We start from the raw sequence: 1,955 nt of genomic DNA, 5'->3' as shown, positions 1-1,955 counted from the left end.
TGGGACAGGAGAGGTCTGCTGCGCCATGTAGGTCACCTCTAGGGTGGGGATCGAACTCGTACTGAAGCAGCCCTAGCTTGGCTTAGCTTCGCAGTGCAGCTCTCCAGCCTGCTGAAAACCAGGGAAGGCCCTGGGATATCTTTTTTTTTTTAAAAACAATAGTTTATTTTTACATCATTTTGTGCCTTTTTCCATCTCAGTTGTAATCCCCGTGGACTTACCATCACCAAATCACCCGTGTGCCTGGCATATCTTTTTTAACCCATTCATTAATTTCCAATTCTTTTGCAAAAAAAAAAAAAAAGACATTTTCACAGATTTGTATTTTCATTTATTTTTAATTATAATTATTTTCCTTTAACTACTCTTTTCTTACACTTAAGATATAACATTATTTTAATATGTCGGTTATTTTTATTTCCTATGATCCTCTAAGCCATTATTGATTGAGCTTCAGGACTGGAGAATGAAATGTCATTACATACTTGTTACCAAATGGGAGCTTTGGGTCCGACAGCGTGTGAGCCACCGTTTCCTCCCTGCGACTCCCAAATCCGGTTGCACCTGCAGTTGTGTTTAGCTCCAGCTCCTTGGTGCAGTCCCCGAGCTGGGCCTAGCGCCCGCTCTTCTGCTCATCTGCCCTAGTTCACCTCTGCTGTAGCAGATGAGACGACCCAGCAGCGCCTAATAGTTAAGCTTCGCGCGCACCTCTTTGGCCGCAGGGGGCGGAGCTAGAGTACCACCGAGGGAGAGTGACGCGGCCCCTAGAGCGGCTTGGCTGGGCCTGGTGACGCATTTCCGGCCGCGCCGCGGAACCGCCCCCAGCGTAGGTGAGTATCAGTCTCTGGCCGGCCGGGCTGCGTACTGGCCTCCCAGCGCTGGGTGCAGTTGGGACGCGCCGCCCCCCTGGGTGGAGCTGGGTCACCCGCATCTACGGGAAGGGTCGGGCCTGCGGCTGCTGGCCCTCTTTCCCTTCTCGTGTCACGCTTTGCCTGGTGGCCGAATATCTTCCATTCCGTGGAAGGCAAAACACTAGTTACTGTCACCACCACGACTCCGAGAGCTTTTATAGCTTGATCTGTTCGGAAAAGAAGCTACTGGGCTTTTGGGAAGATGTGTTGGAGCAGCCGGAGGTGGAATGTACGCAGGGATCGAGCAGCTTGAGGTGATACACGAGTCTTTTGACGTGATGAGATCGTGTAGGAGCTTTTACCTAGTTTGGACTGTGCTCCCTGGCTCTTGACATTAGGTCGTGAGTCAGCGTGTACTGGGAGCGCAGAAAAGGCAGAGCCCCTCCCAGCGCCCCGGGAACCCAGAAACCTGAGCGGTGTCTGTACCAGAAGATGACAGCCACACTTTGGACTGGGATGACAGTGACCTGGGATGCTTTCTACGATTTATTTGTTGATTCTCTCAGTCCTAGAATAAACATAGAATAGTTCAAGAATTGCTAATTCGTATCCACCTGAAATGCGAATTCACCAACTACAGGACAATATTTGGGTAGAGGTCTTTTCGACATTAGTCTTAGTCATAATACTGTTTCCTAAAATTACTCTTCTTTTCCAGTTCTGCAGTATGGCTTGGTTAAGCAGTCGTCTAGTTAGGCTCATGTGCTCTTTGGATTCCTTTTTGAGTTGTCAGCCCCACCTTTTCCTGATTGGTTAATTTTCTCTGCGTGCGTGTGTGTGTGTGTGTGTGTGTGTACTATTTTCATTTGGATATGCGCAACATTACTGTGGATTGGAAAGCCAGAAAAAGATGTTAATCTCACTCACCCGGTCAGCCTGTTTTCTTCCGACTTATTTCTTGTTCTGGGTTCCTTTCACCCTGTTTAAGGGGGCAAGAATTCTCCTTAATTTTTGGTTTATCCTTTGTGCACAAATGACCGGGTATACATAAATTTTTGCAAACTGTTTTTTTTTTTTTTTTGTACCAGAGGTAGCATACTGCCT

At 47.8% G+C, this 1,955-nt stretch overlaps 1 protein-coding gene across 1 annotated transcript in view; it reads left to right on the top strand.

The window, feature by feature from the left end:
* The first annotated feature begins 902 nt into the window (after positions 1-902).
* The window catches only part of ZNF23 (zinc finger protein 23), a 13,038-nt gene continuing 11,985 nt past the window's right edge, over positions 903-1,955 (top strand). The window contains exon 1 of the mRNA XM_012730703.1: positions 903-1,165. Within this exon, the coding sequence (XP_012586157.1) occupies positions 1,139-1,165 (27 nt within the window). The 5' untranslated portion in view covers positions 903-1,138. The remainder of the gene's footprint in view (positions 1,166-1,955) is intronic.

Source organism: Condylura cristata, unplaced genomic scaffold (assembly GCF_000260355.1).
Source record: "Condylura cristata isolate star-nosed mole 26May11 unplaced genomic scaffold, ConCri1.0 scaffold00028, whole genome shotgun sequence".
NCBI lineage: Eukaryota > Metazoa > Chordata > Mammalia > Eulipotyphla > Talpidae > Condylura > Condylura cristata.
Note: the sequence above shows the minus strand (reverse complement) of the source record. Positions and strands in the feature narration are given on the sequence as shown.